The 16,599-nt window shown below is 36.8% G+C and overlaps 1 protein-coding gene and 1 long non-coding RNA gene across 3 annotated transcripts in view; one reads left to right on the top strand and one right to left on the bottom strand.

The window, feature by feature from the left end:
• The window catches only part of LOC109391564 (uncharacterized), a 68,513-nt gene that overhangs the window by 32,238 nt on the left and 19,676 nt on the right, over window positions 1-16,599 (bottom strand). The window lies entirely within an intron of this gene.
• Window positions 1-16,599, top strand: part of PTPN22 (protein tyrosine phosphatase non-receptor type 22) — a 60,426-nt gene that overhangs the window by 25,246 nt on the left and 18,581 nt on the right. Inside the window, exons 12-19 of one of the 2 annotated variants that reach the window (XM_019659175.1) lie at window positions 4,155-4,231; window positions 4,378-5,198; window positions 10,212-10,295; window positions 10,453-10,583; window positions 12,120-12,147; window positions 14,804-14,896; window positions 15,150-15,265; window positions 15,734-15,764. In XM_019659175.1, coding sequence (XP_019514720.1) covers window positions 4,155-4,231; window positions 4,378-5,198; window positions 10,212-10,295; window positions 10,453-10,583; window positions 12,120-12,147; window positions 14,804-14,896; window positions 15,150-15,265; window positions 15,734-15,764 — 1,381 coding nt within the window. The remainder of the gene's footprint in view (window positions 1-4,154; window positions 4,232-4,377; window positions 5,199-10,211; window positions 10,296-10,452; window positions 10,584-12,119; window positions 12,148-14,803; window positions 14,897-15,149; window positions 15,266-15,733; window positions 15,765-16,599) is intronic. The other variant, XM_019659176.1, reaches the window with a different exon arrangement.

Here is a 16,599-nt window from a genome sequence, read left to right as displayed (position 1 = left end):
TGGTATTTTTTTATTATTATTATTAAGATTTTATTGGGGAATTAGGGGAGGGGAACAGCATTAGGGAATCGGGGAAGGGGAACAGACAAGTTGCTGTCCTCTTATTCTTCAGTCTAGTTGTGGAGGATGTCGCTTCACTGGCCCATGTTGGTACTATCATTGCACTTTTCCCTGGTGAGGCAGTCGCTCACCAGCCATTGGATGGCCATTCACAGAGGCTCACGGCAGCTCATGCCGGTTGCCAGCTGCTCACGCTGGCTGCCAGCCACTCACTGTAGCTCACAGCAGCCCACTGCAGCAGGGGCTGCAGCCTATGCTGTTGCCGGCGACTCACGGCTCCAGGTTGAGCTGTTGCTCATCATCTTAGCTGTAGAGGGCATAGCATCACTGGCCCTCATGTGGGATCCGAACTGGGGCCCTGCTGCTCAGAGCTGGCATCCCAAGCCAACTCTTAACCAACGTGCCACTCGGCCGGTCCACCACTGGGATTTTGAGAGGGATTGCATTGAATCTGCAGATCACTTTGGGTAATATTGTTATGGTAACAATGTTATGTCTTCCACTCCACGAACATAAATGTCTTTCCATTTATTTGTGTGTTATTTTATTTCTGTCAGCAATGTTTTGTAGTTTTCAGTACACAAGTCTTTTACCTCCTTGGTTAAATTTATTCCTAAGTATTTTTTTTTTTAAGATTTTTATTGGGGAATTGGGGGGATGGGAACAGCGCTGGGGAATTGGGGAAAGGGGAACAGACAATTTACTGTCTTTTTGTTCTTCAGTCTAGTTGTGGAGGACATTGCTTCACTGGCCCAAGTTGGCACCATCATTGTGCTCTTCCGGGGCGAGGCAGATCAGTCGCCATCTTCTGGACGGCTGCTCACTGTGGCTGCTGGCCGCTGGCTACACACGGTAGCCCATGGCAACCCACTGCCACAGGGGCTGCAGCCTACACTGTCGCTGGCGACTCATGGCAGCCCAGCCCCAGGTTGAGCTGTTGTTATGGGATCTGAACCCGGCCCTCTGGCATCCCAAGCCAGTTTTTAACCATTGTGCCACTCGGCTGGCCCTATTCCTAAGTATTTTTTAATAGGAAGCTAATATACATAGAATTGCTTTAAAATTTTTCTTTTCAGATTGTTTATTGCTAGTGTATAGAAATACAACTGGGTTTTGTGTGTTGATTTTATATTCTGCAACTTTGCTAAATTTATTATCTCCAGCATATTGTGTGTGTGTGTGTGTGTGTGTGTGTGTGTAATCTTTCAATATATAAGACCATGTCAACTGCAAATGAAGATAACTTTACTTCCTTTTTTCCAATTTTGATGTCTTTTATTATTTTTTCTTGCCTAATTGCTCCGACTGGAACTTCCTGGACTATGTTGACTAAAAGTGGAAAAACTCAGCATCCTTGTCTAATTCCTGATCTTCAGGGAAAAGATTTCAGTATTTCACCTCTGAATATTATGTTAGCTGTGGGTTTTTCATATGTGGCCTTTATCATATTAAGTAAGTTCCCTCAACAAAATTCTTAGTTTGTTGAGTGTTTTTATCATGAATTTTGTCAAATGCTTTTTATCTCCTTCAATTGATATGATCATGTGGGGTTTCCCCCCTTTGTTCTATTAATGTAGTGTATTACATTGATTTTTATATGTTGAATCATCTTTGCATTCTGGGAATAAATCCCACTTTGTCATGGTGTGTAATTCTTTTGATACGCTGCTGAATTCAGTTTGCTAGTATTTTGTTGAGGACTTTTGCATAAAGGATATTGGTCTGTAGTTTTCTTTCCCTTGTAGTGTTTTTGTCTGGCTTTGGTATCAGAGTAATGCTGGCTTCATAGACTGACTGAGCAAGTGTTCCCTCCTCAATTTTTTGGAAGTTTGGGGAGGACTGGTATTAACTTCCTTATATGTTTCACAGAGTTCACCAATGAAGCCATCTTGTTCTGGGCTATTCTTTGTTGAGAGGTCTTTTGATTACTAATTCAATCTACTTACTATTGTACTTGTAGGTCTATTATGATTTTCTATTTTTTTGTGAGTCAGTTTTGTTTGATCATGTGTTTCTAGGAAGTAGTCCATTTCATCTAGGTTATACAATTTACTGGTGTACAATTGTTCATGTTATTGTCTTAATAATACTTTTTATTTTTGTAAGATTAATCATAGTGTCCCACTTTTATTTCTGTATATTGAGATTTTAGTAATTTGAGTTTGTTTTTTTTCTTAGCAAATCTAGCTAAAAGTTTGTCAATTTTATTGATCTTTCCAAAGGATCAACTTTTGGTTTTGTTGAATTTCTCCACTGTTTTCTTAGTCTCCATTTCATTTATCACTGCTCTAGCCTTTAATATTTCCTTTCTTCTAGCTTTGGGTTTAGTTTGCCTTTTTTCTAGTTTCTTAAGTTGTAAAGTTAAGTTATTGATTTGAAATCTGTCTTTTTTAATGTAGTTGCTTACAGCTATAAATGCCCTTCTGAGCACTGCTTTCACTGTATCCCATATATTTTGGTATATTGTGTTTTCATTCATTTCTAAGTATTTTCTAATTTCCATCATGATTTCTTCTTTTAGCCATTGGTTGTTTAAGAGTGTTTAATTTACACATATTTGTGAATTTTCAAGTTTTCCTTCTGTTATTGATTTCTAGTTTCAATTCATTGTGATTTGAAAAGACACTTTGCATTACTTCAGTCTTTTATAATTTATCAAGACTTGTTTTGTGGCCTAACATATGGTCTGTCCTGAAGAATGTTCTTTATACATTTGAGAAGAATGTATGTGTTGTTGGATGGAGCGTTCTATATGTCTGTTAGGTCTAATTTGTTTATAGTGTTGTTCATTGTCTGTCCTCTGTTTCCTTATTGATCTGTATGATTGTTCTATCCATTATTGAAAGTGGGTTAGTAAAGTCTCTGTGTCATTTTACTAGGCTCGCCATGACAAGTAGCACAAACTGAGGAGTGCTTAAATAACAAATTCATTTTCTTACAATTATGAAGGCAGGAAGTCCAAAATGAAGGTATCAGCAGGGCCATTGCCCTCTCTCATGACTCCAGGGAAATAATCTTCCTTGTCTCTTCCTAGTTTCTGGTGTTTGCCAGCAATCCTTGGTGTTCATTAGCTTGCAAATATATTATTCCAGTTTCTATCTCCATCATTACATGACATTCTCCCTGTGTGTTTCTTAGTGTCTATTTTGTCTTATAAGGACACAAGTTATTGTGTTAAGGCCCACTCTAATCCAGTATGACCTCATATTAACTAATCACATCTGCAAATACCCTACTTCCAAGTAAGTTCACAGTTATAGATATCAGGGGTTAGATTTTAACATATATTTTTGAGAGTCACAATTAACCCATAAGAGGTGGAATCTTACTTTTTTTTTTTTTTTTACATTTAAACATCTCTGAAATCAGGATATATTTTCCAATTGATGGTACCTTAAATTCCATGAGTCTCAGTAACACATCCCATAATATGATCATTGCTATGAAGAAAATATAGATTGAGAGTGGCTGAGCAAGTGTGTGGGAGTATGATTTTAGGTTGAGTGGTCAGGGAGGTTTTTCTTACACAGGTGACATTTAAGTAAAACCAATCACTTAGAAGAAGCCATCCATGCAAGATCTGGAGCAAAAGTATTTCAACCAGAGGGGTCAGTAAATGTAAAAGCCTTGAACAGACAAGTTTGGTATGCTTAAGGAATGATAAGAAAACCAGTATTAGCTGGAGCATAGTAAGGAAGAAAAAGGTAGAACAAGGTGAGATAAGTATGAAGACTTAATAAACATCTATTAACATGAAAGGTTAAAATGATGAAATTTCTAAAGGTAGAATGTTTGTGAAAATGAAGTTACCCCCAAGAACATTTTAAAACTCCCACATTTTAAAAGGTGATTGTGTAAGCAAATCCTTTTTAATTTCTATAACATCCTTCTAATCCTTTATTGTGATCCTTTTGATATCAGTATGTGAACATGTTCTTGTTGGGTTCAATATTTTAGAAACTCGTGTAACTCTTCCATGAATTATTTTTAATCTTTAAATTTTCTGAAAAATACCTTCTCAGCCTTATAAATGTTAGAATATCTCAATGCTATTGCTTCACTAAAAAACAATCTCTTGCTTATTTTTCTTGAAGATTCAAGCAAAGTATTCAGGTTCTAAGCAAAATAACAGTCTAGAAGTATGTGCTTATTCTCCTAATTTACCAAAAAGGTGAGTATAATTTGTACACATCTAAATGTTGTCTAATTGTGTCTAGTAGGCATGTTTCATGTTTATAACTCATTGTGATGCTGGGGAAAATATATGGAAGAGGTCTTTTGAGGGTATTGTGTCATTATTATTTCTTTTTGTTTCAGCAGCATAGAAGAAGCAAAAATGATGAACCAAGAGAGCAAACAAAGGATAAGGGTGAAAAATTCAGAAGCTTCTTCCTTTGACTTTAGGACTTCTGAAATCAGTGAAAAGGAAGGGTTAGTTTTGCAGCCTGCTGAACAGAACAGTTCTTTTGAGTTTTTGGAGCTAAACTGTGGCTGTAACAAAAATGCTGACACCACCATGAAATGGGAGACAAAGGCGTGTCCAGTAGTTGCTGACCCTCTCCAGAAGCATCAGAGTTTGGACTTGAGCTCCATTTTGTTTGGAACATGTCCCGATTCTAAACCTGTGAATGCAGCGGGGAGATACTTCAATTCAAAGGGGCCAATAATGCGGACCCAGTCAACTCCCTTTGAATTTACACAACAGACAGACACAAAGGAGCTGGACATAAAGGAAAATTTTTCTTATTTGGAAACTCAACTGAATAATTCTTCCCTTGAGCAGGCTCAAAAAGTGATGCATGCTTCATCGGCAGAACTGAATAATTCATTATCGTATGACTCAAAACACCAAATGTGTGAGGCCTCTAATTCAAAGCAGTATGACGCTAATGCTTTTGGTGTACATTCTTATATGTCTTTAGTGGAAGATCCTTATTTTCCACCATTGTCTCCAAGTAGTGCTAGTTTGAAGATGTCTCTTGATTTACCTGAGAAACAAGATGGAGCTGTGTTATCTTGTTCTTTGTTGCCAACATCCTCTACAACCCTTTTTTCTCATTACAATTCCCATGATTCTTTAGCACGGAGTCCTCCCACCAATTGTTCCGCAACACTGAACCAAGAGACAGCGGTAGTGGGTACGTTATTTTTTAAAAGTTTCTGTGGCATTTTATATGTCACTTTGTTTCTATAGAATATTTGGTTTCTTCTCACCCTCCCCTTTGTCCTTCTCTGCTTCCTTCTCCTCCTCAAAGAAATACATACAAGGAGTGTTTTAATGATGTGACAAGTGGGAGATAGCAAAAAGACATATGTAATGTTCCATGATCTATGATCCATTATCTATGCCAGCCGGAGTGCTTCTACAGATGGCAATACTCATTCCTAGAAATGTGTATCAGAAGTCCACAATTTGCCCTTAACATGAAGAAGCAACTTCCAAAAGAACATAAAAAAAGAGATTTGGTCAACAGCACCACCTGGTCACTCTGAATTTTTATTGCACAGCCATGTGGCTGTAGTGAGTTGAACAGATTGCTAAGAATTGAATTCGAGGACCTGATTTCCTCTTGCCCCTTTATAATAACTTAGTAGATGAGAATAGTGTTCAGTATTCTTTTGGGATTTTAATCCTATCTACACCTTTCCTTTCATACTTTATCTCTTTTACAATGCTGAAATGTTGCATGTTAGGCATATTGTTTTGCTTTCCTGAGTGGTTTGAAAGTGGAAGTCAGTATCCTGTTAAGGTGACTATAATAGCTTGATGTGGAAGCAGATGAGGGAAAGCAAAGAGCAGGTTTCACTTTCTTAGGTATGTCATCGGAGATTTATGAAGAATATTCTACCTGAATAGGAGGTAGAGAGAGCTTTTGGTCTATCACATTGTTGTATGGCGTTTCTTAATAGATGTGTAGTTGTGTAGCTTTATTATAAAAATATTTTACCTGGATATAGTTCCTTCTCTGATTAGATCATTTTATATATTTGACCTAGTTTTACAATTTAAAGGAATTTAAGTTTTCTAGATGCCTGTAATCCCTTCAACTTCCCTGAGCATCATCATTAAAACACAAATCCTTATCTTCAAGGATTGTAGCAACATTGACATGTGTGCCACCTGGTGGTAATTTCTTATAATAGCATTGAATTTTTCTATAAAAGTTCTATTTCTACAAAAATATAAAAAACCCTGTTACAGCACTGTTTTCTGATAAATGAAAAATATCCATATTCTTCATCCTGGTAGAATGAGGAAGAGACACTAAAATCTTTATGATGTTCCCTAGTCTGTAACTTTGGCATGTCAAATGCTTTGTGATGCTATATTGGTTATTCTATGTAAAACAAAAGGAAAGAATTATGTAGAAAACAATTCAAAGCTTCCTAAATTAATATAATGTCTTACATTATGTTAACTGATACAATCAAAATACTTTTCGGCTTTTTTTTTGTTTTTAAGATTTTTATTGGGGAATTGGGGAGGGGAAAAGTGTTGGGAAATTGGGGATATTGTGTTTTTTCAGGACCCATCAGCTCCAAGTCAAGTTGCTGTCCTTCGATCTTAGTTGTGGAGGGCGCAAGCTCAGCTNGCCGGCGACTCACGGCAGCCCAGCTCCAAGTTGAGCTGTTGTTCACCATCTTAGCTATAGAGGGCGCAGCGTCACTGGCCCTCATGTGGGATCCAAACTGGGGTCCTGCTGCTCAGAGCTGGTGTCCCAAGCCAACTCTTAACCAACGCGCCACTCAACCGGCCCCAGAAAAGTTATTAGTCTTATGAAATAATTTAGTTAAAAAATTCATATAGGGTGTTCTATAACCTATGAAAAAAGCAGCAAATTTTGCCTGGAATACCAACATTTCCTGTTCCTTCTTTTCTCTGTCAGTGATACCACTTGAGGAACTCATGGCCCACCTAACTTTACAACAGTCTGTGATCTATTATGAGGATAAAATATTAGTTGCCTCCATGTTGCTTCTTCTCCAAGTTGAACATTTTCCTTCTTAAAAAGCAGCACATAACTTTCTTATTGGCTCTCTTTTATAAAGGAGGCAATATAAATTGTAAGGCTACTTTACTGAAAAAATGATCTACGTTTGAATGAAAAAATTTAGGTTTATAAACATTTTAATTTTCCCTGAATTAACCTATATGAAAAAAAAGGTAGCTCACTACTATTCTAAACTACTTAAGACTTGATCAGTGAAAAACACCGAATGTATTGGGTTGTTGGAAAAGTCATGATATATTTTGTCTATGTTTTTCAAAGGTCATTTATATGTATGAAGAACAAAGGTCAATCAATAATATATTGCCCGTTTTGTTCGATAACCTTTTGCCATCTTTCAGTGAGCTTCATAATTCCTCGTTCATAAAAGGACCTGTCTTTATTTGCAAAAAACTGAACAAGGTNACAGAAACTTCAGGTAGATGTAAGTCGGCATAGATCTGAGAGATTGGACTCCATGGGCTTCTGAGGCTTACTTCTAAGAAAGCGCTCCCAGATCCTTCTCTAGATCTGGGCTGATTGCTGTTTCTCAGCTGCCTTCATCCTCTGGTCTTTTGTCCTTAATTAAAGAACAGTACTTGGCTCCCAAATTGATCCCGAAGGTTTAGACTTATCTGCCTATACTTGCTTACATGTCTTCTTTCCCTCGCACGTGGTTCATCACTCCTGAATTCCCTAAGTTCTCCCTTTAGCTTGGGTCTCTTCCTGGTTTGTAGTTAAAGCTGGTCCTATTTTTTATGAAATTAGGATTCTTCATCTGTTGTTTTAAGCTAGCATCTAAACCTAGTGTCTGTCTCTCTCTATATATAGTATATTCATTCATTCATTCACTGCATAGTCACTGAGTGCCTACTGTGTACCAGGCATTCTACAAGGCACTGAGTATATGATGGTGGGCTCTACCTTTGTGGAACTTAATTCTAGTGAGGTATTCAGACATTAAACAAGTGAATTCACAAATTATATATATATATATATATATATATATATATATATATATATATGCACATTATGAAAAATGCTATGCAGGAAACCGTGAGGGTAATTATGAGAGAGAATAACGTATTCTAAAAACGGGGCCTATTTTAGAATGAGTGATCCAGGAGGCCCTGACACGTGAAGGAGCAGCCAGCCAGGAGAAGAGTGGGGAGAGCAGCACCCCAGACAGAGGGAATAGCATATACAGAAGCTCTGAGATGTGAGTTTGGTGTGTTGTAGGAACTCAGAGGAAGCCATCAGAGCTGCAGGGTATTAAGAGGACAGAGGGGTGAGGTGTGGCTGAAAAGATGGTGGACATGGGGAGGAGGTGATCAGATCCTTATGGGTCGTGTGAATGACCCAGTGTGAGGTCACAGAAAAATTTTAGGCAGAGATGTTAAATGATCTGTTTTTTAGATAGATCATTCTGGCTGCTGTATGGAGAATGAATTATAGGGTCACAAGAGTCAAAACAGTTAGCCATGATGCCTGATGCCTGCTTTTGGTGGGAAGGTTTAATGGCTCAGAAATCCTTCAGTTGCAAGTGACAGAACACCCAACTTAAGCTAGCTTAAGCAGAAAAGGGAAATTTATTAGCCTATAATCAAGAGTTCATATGACGTAATCAGGACCTCATCTCTCATTCCACATCTTCTGGCTTTGTTTCACTCTGTGTTAGCTCACTCAGAGGCAGGTTTTTACCATGTGGTTTCAGGCTTACGATGGAAAAATGAACTCTTTCCTGGTTGCTCAAGCGACAGTCTGATGACTAGTGTCGACTGGGCCTGATTGTATTGGTTTGGTCCATTTGCCCATCCCTGAACCAATTATTGCCAGTATATTCAATGCTTTGATTCAGCAGGACAGTGTCATCCATAATATTTAACAATTGTTACATGTGGACACTGGCCAATAAGGAATGAGGTCAGACCTAAACAACTGGTGTGACCATAGCAAATTACCAACTGAAAATCAGCCCCAGTCATAGGTAGATTCCTGGATCTAAGGGTAGAATCAGCTCCACCCCAAGTCTGGGAGCTGAAAACTGGGGAGGGTTGATTTCCTAAAAGAAAATTCAAGATCTGTTATCAGAAGAAGAAGGAAATAATGCTGGGCTGGTGGCATAAAAATACCTATGACAAGCTGCCAATATGCAAAATAGCATATATATATGCAGAATCTTTGTCTCCTGCTGTAAAAAAACAATATTCCCTCTTGGGACAATTATTTTCTTTCTGAGGGATGTATATAACTCTCAGCTCAAATGCAGTAGAAATGACTGATATCTCCTGAACTTTCTTGCCTTCACCCACTTCTTATTCATGCATGTATCTATCATCAGTGCCCACTGCTTGGCATATATTAGGCATTCAATCAATAAATATATATTTTAATTGAATCTGATTGAAATTCAGTATCTACTCTACTGTTCGCACTGAAGTACCTCCAGGAACAGAGAGGTGTTTCTAGAATCCTAGTATTAGGTGTGTGTGTACAAACATACGCAGTCCTCATACTGCATTCTGAAAATATTGAAAACAAACAAAAAAGGTGACTAAAAATTTCTCCCCAATCATGTGCTATTTATTAGAAAGCTTATACAAACCTGAACTCATTTTTTCACTGCTAGATAGTGCTCCTGAAAATGTGGGCCATGTTTTCACTGGATTGTTTTCAAAATTGGGCAGGACTGATACATGAGTATGTTAAGGTGCTGGGAAGAGAAATATATTTTTTGAGCCTNGGGGTGGAGAGGGGGCAGCCCACCATCCCACACGGGTGTCCAACCAGCAACCTTGCTGTTAAGAGCACGTGCTCTCACCAGCTCAGTGGCAGCTCAGCTCGGGTGCAGCTCACTGGCCCATGTGGGAATCGAACTGGCAACCCTGTTGCTCAGAGTTCATGCTTTTAACAAACTGAGCCATTCGGCTGGCCCCACTTTTGGGCTTTTAAAAGAAATAATATATTTTTAATAAGCAAAAACCTCCTGGGTTTGCAACTTTAAGATGAGAGATTGATTTTGCTTTTTTCTCAAGTGAACAAATACCAGCTTACATATTGTAATGATGCTTGATGGAATTTGGATCAGGATTGGAATGTAAGGATTTTCTTTGGATTTTTCTAATTAAAAATTGTAATGAACATTTCTCACATTTTGAATAGCAACTTCTGCAAGGATAGATGATGAAATCCCCCCTCCACTTCCTGAACGGACTCCTGAATCTTTCATTGTGGTAGAGGAAGCTGGTGAGTACAGTTCCGTAAGTCTAAAGTGAGGTGTGGATTAACTTGATTAGTACTTCTCAAGGCCTTTCAAGGTTCTGTGAGCTGTTGCTGAGTAACATTTGCTTTCTGAAAGAATTATAACGCTCCTAAGAATTGGATCGCATTTACTTTCTTCCAGGAGAATTCCCACTCAGTGTTCCCAAATCTTTATCTTCAGCTGTGAGAGCAAAAATTGGAACATCACTGGAATGGAGTGGACCGTCTGAATCAAACAGAGCCGATGACGCTGAGAGACTCAGGCCAAGCAAGGTTAATAACACTTTTTTCTGACTCGACTCATTTGGAATCAACAGACTATAGTCCTACTAAGCAGGACCATTTTTAATACCTATCAGTTGATAAATATTAAGCAGAACTACATATGAAACAACATGCTAGTGGATGTGGGGGATAAAAAGATGGATAAGACACAATTATTGGCCTTCAGAAACATAGTCTAGCAGTAGAGATATAGGATGTATACATAATCTTTATTTTTGTCTGTTTATTATAACAAAACAAATATGATGAATGCCATATGTAAGATGAAAGTGTTAGCAATCCCTTCAGGTTGGAAGTGATCAAGGAAGACTTAATGAAAGTGGAACCATTTGAGCTGATTCTTGAAGGACAGTTAAAGCAAAAAATAAATGTTTCAGGGCCAGCCGAGTGGCGCGTTGGTTAAGAGTTGGCTTGGGACGCCAGCTTTGGGCAGCAGGGCCCCCGTTCAGATCCCACATTAGGGCCAGTGACCCTGAGCCCTCTACAGTTAAGATGGTGAGTGGCAGCTTGACCTGGAGCTGGGCTGCTGTGAGTCGCCCGTGATGGCGTAGGCTGCAGTGAAGCTGCAGTGGGCTGCCATAAGCTACCATGAGTGGCCGGCAGCCAGCATGAGCTGCCAAAAGTCGCCATGAGCGTCTGTCCAGTGACCAGCGACTGATCTGCCTCAGCCAGGAAGAGCGCAATGAGAATACCAACATGGGCCAGTGAAGCGACGTCCTCCACAACTAGATTGAAGGACAAAAGGACAGCAACTTGTCTGTTCCCCTTCCCCGATTCCCCAATAAAAAAAACCTTAAAAAAAGAATGATAATAATAATAAAATTAATAAATAAATGTTTCATAAGTATGTAGCTTTTTCACAGTGGTCATTTGGTCAGCTGTATTATGTTAGCTCTGATAACATATTATAGAGAGTAATTTTTTTTTAATGACAGATGTCCATATTATTTAAGATAAAACTTTTAGAATAATGTTCCCTGCTTCCGGAAGAAAAATCAACTATCTTAAAATTTCAGAGATCAATTAAGTAATTAACTAAACAAACATTTAAACATGCCTTTAATTGCAATGCTGGTAGGGAAATATACGCTGCCTTTTTAATTACGCTGTTAGTTTACTACTAATTATTATTGTTATTGTTAATATTGTGCTAAATGTAATGGTCTTTATCTTAACAACTTCCAGAGCAAAGAACAATCACTCCTTTTCCAATGTCACAAAGTAACTTTGATTTCAACAACTTACCTCCTTAAATTTTCAGGGAAATGTTCTTAATAGAAAGGAAATAGGTCAAAAAAGGATCAATTTAGGACCAACTGCATTGACATACAAAAATCACACTAAAAGTTGATGCCTTTTCATAATTCAGCACACTTATAAATTAGGAAAAGTAGGGTCAACATTTCATAACTGTCTATAGGCCTATGAAATATAATTTCAAAAACGGTATTTATTGCTTTGACTTTGGAAGTTTGTGTATATTTTTTTCTTTCACTGTTCCTTTTTTTCTTTTCTTTTTTTTAGAGTGTAAAACTCCAGAGTTCCAAATCAGGTAAAAAAAAAATCCCTTGGCTTTCGATGACATTTAGTCCCATACTGTAAGAATGGGTTTTTACTGTAAGAATGGCTTATTAAGTGTAGAGTATTTCACCTCACGAGATGGCACGATTCCCATAATATAATAGCTTCCATCATTTATTGATTTATTTCTGGTTTTCCCAGCTAGGAGTTTTGTTTTGTCAAGGGCAAGGTAAAAACAGGACTCAGAATTCTGCTTCTTGATGTATAACCCTTTAAGAAATTATTTCAGGTAGACTGTTAAAACTGCAGTAGTTCCAGCCTATAGGTTTTATCATTGTTAACAATGTGATTCTAAAAAAAAAATATTTCTGGTCACTTAGAACTTTAACTTGCTGTTGCTTCTCCAGTATTTTCCTGAGCTTGGCTGTTGTATGTACTGAATAACAACATCAACAGCTAACGTTTATTGGGCACTGAGAGGTACTTTATATACATATAACAGGTGGTATTTGCATATTTATTCATATTAACAGATTAGTCACTTAACATAGTCATATTATACATAAATAGGTAGTGTAACATAGAGGTCAAAAGCATGGGCTTTTGAATCACACTTTAATTCAAGTCCCCAGACTACCAATATTTATCAAAATGCATAACTTTGGTTAACTTATATACTTTCTCTATTTATTTATTTTTGTTTATAAAATGAGGATAATAGAACTTTCTTAGAGGATTTTTGCGAGGATTAAGATAACGCACATGAAGCTTTTAGCACAGTGGTTATCAAATAATAAGCTCCCATTAAATGTTTCCTATTATAGTTTTTATTCAATAATTATTAAATGATCATCTCCTAAGCCAGTTCTGTGTTAGAATAGGAGGGTATATAAGAAAGGGTGCTGCTTAATGCTTACATTCAAATAGAGTAGACAAAATTAATACTCACTTAGAACCATTAAGTGATCATCTGCGTGGCACTGATGATAATTACCAGGAGTCTGGGGAAAAGGAAGGTATCGCTGCAGTAGTTAGGGAAGGCTTCATTGAGTAGAAGAAAGAAATTTAAGAATATGGATAAACAGAGGCACAAGGAGGGAATTCCAGGAGCAGGACTCAGGGTAACAGTGACTCAAAAGTAGACATGAACATGATGAGTACAGAGAAATGGTGAGTAGGTTCATTTAATTGCAATAGAGGGTCTATTTGGGGAAATACAGAAAATAAATTGGGGTAGAGGAAATGTGGGAAGATTCTGAAGTATTAAAATCTAGGCAGATGAAACATCCAGAACAGGCAAATCTATCTATTGAGAAAGCAAGTTCGTGGTTGCAATCTAATCTGAAAAGAATGGGGGAGTGACTGCTAAATGAGGGGGGTACACATTCCTTTTAAGGAAAGTGTTTTTGCAACCGGATAGTGGTGGTGGTTGTGCAGCACTATGAATGCACTAAATGTCATTAATGGCAAATTTTCTGATGTGTATTTTATCACATACATGAACACAAAGTGAGGCAGAAGAATGTAAATTTAATGCAGTCGGTAATAAGCATTGTAAGATTCTTCATCAGGGGAGTATAAGATGGTATTTTAGGAAGGTATTTGGTGGGATATTGTTAACCACAAGTTAGTTTTAGTTCTCAGAATATTTCCTAACAGCAAACTGAAAGATGATAAGCTACTTAGAGTAATTATCAAATATTTATTAAATGCCTACTATACGCTAGTTACTGTATTAGGTGCTGGAAACAAGTACTGTATTGCACTTTATTTTTGCATATTACCCAGCATATAAAGAATAAACAAGTGAACCTGCTTTATAGACAAATACTAAGGCCTAAAAAACCAATGGCCAAAGACAGGTGAAACTCTAGCATTTAACTGAAAATTGAACATTTTCATTTTCAAAGGACATTAATATAGTATATAATTATACTCAGCACTGTATGATGAGAAGCCTGTGTCAATAGAACACTATTAATATTTGTATCTTTAGGACTTACATCATAGGAAAATTGGTCCATTATTTAAAATTCTTTATTATAGAAAACTTCAAACCTACCAAAGTAGCATTATCACACCAATAAAAATGAACAAGAATTCCTTAATATTATCTACTATCCAGACTTTGTTCAATTTTTTCAAATTGTCTCAACAACGTCTTTTTACAGTTGGTTTACTTGAATCTGGATTCAAAGTCTACACATTGCATTTGACTTACATATTTCTTAAGTCTTTTAAAATTTGTAGCAGTTCTTCCTTTTTATAATTTTTCATGACTTTTATTTAAAGACAAGAGTGGGCCATTAGTCCTAAAGACATAATATTCTGGATTTGGCTGTTTTTATCCTCATGGTTTTATTTATTGTGTTCCTCTATACCCAGGATTCTCTGTAAAATGGTAGTTGGCACTAGAAGCTTGATTAAATTCAGGTTCAATGTCTTTGGAAGAGTACTTTTGTAAGTGAGCTACAAGTTTGTGATGAATCAGAAGCTCATTGGCTAAAGAGCTAGAAAAACAAAGTTCTTGAGGCTCTAGTCATTGTTCAGATAATTTTCTATTTGGTTGTTGTAGGTTAATATTGAAAAATTGGGAAAGTTATACAAAACCAAAGAGGGGTCTTCACTTAGGAATTTTAAGTGATGGATTTGTTTGTTTGTTTTGCTGTCTACTCTTCTTATCACAGATATATGTCAAGATTGTCAAGATCGGTCTTCTTCCCCCCCACCTCCACTCCCAGAAAGAACCCGAGAATCCTTTATTCTTGCTGATGAGGATTGTAAGTAGCAGTACTTTCTCTCAAAAAAGTTATAAAAACAAGACTCTTGAAAGGTTAACAATAAAGTAGGACTTAAGTGAAAAAGGTACAAAGAAAGATTAACTAAGATAAAAATAATACATTTAAAAAACCCATAGTATATTGTAAAAATAATGCATAAAAAAGCCAGCTAAGAATTACTAAATATGTACGTATATATAACCTGAAGGCTTAAGAAGCTGTGCAACAAATTTTTTTTTCTTTTTTTTTTTAGATATGCAACCTCCACCTATAGATACTTATTCTACCAGCTGTCCTAACACCGTGGAAAATTCAACATCTTCAAAACAGACATTGAAGACTCTTGGAAAAAGTTTCACAAGGAGTAAGGTAAAGAAGACAGGAGTTTATGGAAACATGTCAGAGGCTTTCTATTACTGAAAGTGTCCTCCCTTCCCTGCCAGCTGCCATCATTAAGATAGAAAATTAAATATCTCCACTAAAATTGAATGTTGTTCTCATGACAATCAAAATTAATAGAAGGAAAACAAAAAGAAAAAAAAATACAGTTTAAAGCATACCCAATAAAACCATCAATTTCTTTCCCCCCTGATATTCTGATAGCACTATTTCCAAATACTTAGGGCAATTCTCACATGGGTGAGAAAAATAACAAGATAAAATCAAGCGGAGACTTTGCACTGAGTTAAAGATAGTAAGATGGAAAAATAGTTTTGGCATTTTAATAGCTATTTTTTAGGAAATTAATCCTTTTGATTGAAGCCTATGTTTCTACTTGATTAAAGTATTTTGGATTTCACAGAAAAAACTAATATTTTCCTTTCTTCATTTCTGTAGAGTTTGAAAATTTTGCGAACCATGAAAAAGAGTAAGTTTCTTTACACTTATCTTTTAGAATATACATACCACTTTCATAATTCTGTAATTTTTCCTTATGTAACCACTGTGTGAAAAAGTCAATACTATTCCTGACAGTCACCCCCAAATCCTGTACTGCCAGGCTCCACAATGTAATATTGAGTAGGGAGTAAGGGGGGGTAGCTTCTGTTTGATAGACAGAAATAACAGTATGATGTTTGGCACTTTCTGCCCATCCTAAGATGCTGCCATTCAAGTGTGTTATTTAAAACTCCCATCAGTCTAACCTCAGATGTATTTTCTTTGAAAACAGTCACAGCAAAGCATATTGTGAAACAAATGTGTTAATTTAATGAAATAAGCAAAGTATTAACATGTTTCCATTTTTACCAAATATTATGAGCAATAGTAAGCCTGTTGCTTGCTATTTTTGCTATACTGTAATGAAAACAAAACCCAAAGACTCTTGAAACTGTGGGAAATTGCTTATCTTAGAAATCCTTGTTTACAATTACAAAGTATATAAAACATGCTGATAAACTTTTTATAAATTTGATCCATTTGGTTAATCATCAAGGACCAAATAGCTACTTGGTATTATACTGGTGTTACATGGAGGGACAGAGAACACTGAGAAAACTTGATTTTAGGTGTTTTCTAAGTAAGAAGGTTTATAGCTGAGTCTTACTCTCTTTTTTCCTGAGTTTTCACTGTATCTTCTTATCCGTAAACTTGTGCTAACCTGCTTTCATTGCTGCACTTGATCTCTGAAGTGAACAGATTTCTTACCTATGATGGGTAAAGTGTGATTGGAAAATATACTCTTTCCTCTAAAGCCAGTCAAA

Source organism: Hipposideros armiger, unplaced genomic scaffold, assembly GCF_001890085.2.
Source record: "Hipposideros armiger isolate ML-2016 unplaced genomic scaffold, ASM189008v1 scaffold_297, whole genome shotgun sequence".
In the NCBI taxonomy this organism is placed as follows: domain Eukaryota; kingdom Metazoa; phylum Chordata; class Mammalia; order Chiroptera; family Hipposideridae; genus Hipposideros; species Hipposideros armiger.
Note: the sequence above shows the minus strand (reverse complement) of the source record. Positions and strands in the feature narration are given on the sequence as shown.